This window comes from Frankliniella occidentalis, unplaced genomic scaffold (assembly GCF_000697945.3).
Source record: "Frankliniella occidentalis isolate FOCC.00 unplaced genomic scaffold, Focc_3.1 Scaffold360, whole genome shotgun sequence".
Lineage (NCBI taxonomy): Eukaryota > Metazoa > Arthropoda > Insecta > Thysanoptera > Thripidae > Frankliniella > Frankliniella occidentalis.
Window position 1 is genome coordinate 186,970 of NW_026267483.1, and position 1,120 is coordinate 188,089.

Consider the following 1,120-nt stretch of genomic DNA (forward strand, 5'->3'; position numbering starts at 1 on the left):
GTTAATGATTATATCCTGAATTGTAAAAAACAAAAACTTCTAGCAGTAGCACTTTTTCTAGATCTAAGCAAGGCCTTCGATTGTGTTGATCACAAAATACTCTTGTCCATATTGGATAGATATGGAATCAGAGGTATTCCTCTTAACCTTATTTCGTCTTATCTTTCGGAAAGAGAACAATTTGTTGGCATTACCTCTATAAATAATCAACTGATAGTCTCACAAAAAGGAATAGTTAAAGAAGGTGTCCCTCAGGGTTCAGTTTTTTGGGCCCTATCTATTTATTATCTATACAAACTGCATTCGTGCCATTATCAGGCTTATACTTTCTGAATTTGTTCTATACGTGGACGACACCACCATCATAATTCCTGGTAAAACTATTCAAGAAATCGAAGCTAAGGCTATTGCTGTTCTGACCAAAGTTGAAATTTTTTTCTCTTCCTTAGGCCTAGCTCTAAATTTATCAAAAACAATCTGCATGCTTTTTAATTCATCTCTCGATTCAGCAATTTCAATCAATATTAACAATGTCAAAATTGAACAAGTAAAATTAACGAAATTTCTAGGTATTAACATTTCCTCAGACCTTAAGTGGAATGAGCATATTTCGGAAATTTGTAAAAGTGTGAGAAGAGGCATTTTCCTTTTAAAACAATCCAATCAAAGCCTAAACAAAAAATCCAATGTACTCGTGTTTCATGCTTTTTGTTGCTGAGCGAAGCGAAGCTCTCCGGAACAGTGGACCGAGCTCTCCTGTGGACCTGGCGTGTCGTTGGTCGTGAGTCTGTCTGTCTGTCTGTCTGTCCGTGAGGAGCAACCACTACTCTTTTGCTGTAGCGAGTATCGCCAAAAGTGAATATGTTTTGGGATGTACAAAGTCTGAGTGTGTTTTATCACTAAAGGATATTGCGATTGATTGCGTTTGAAATATTTTGTATTTTGTTGAAATTAAAAGTTCAACAGTTGGCAGCAGTTCGCCGCCGCGGCGCAGTGTGGCCAGTCGCCGCTAGGTGGCGGCGCTTGCGCAGCACCAGGGTGCGAGTGAAGTGCTCACCTCACGATTTTGATACCGTCTCAACAGTAATTCAAATATCAGATGGTCAAACCAAGTGCGGTA

At 39.1% G+C, this 1,120-nt stretch overlaps 1 protein-coding gene across 1 annotated transcript in view; it reads right to left on the bottom strand.

Annotated features, from left to right (window-relative positions):
- Positions 1-63: 63 nt before the first annotated feature.
- The window catches only part of LOC127751140 (cytochrome P450 4C1-like), a 2,299-nt gene continuing 1,242 nt past the window's right edge, over positions 64-1,120 (bottom strand). The window contains exon 2 of the mRNA XM_052274241.1: positions 64-162. Coding sequence (XP_052130201.1) covers positions 64-162 — 99 coding nt within the window. The remainder of the gene's footprint in view (positions 163-1,120) is intronic.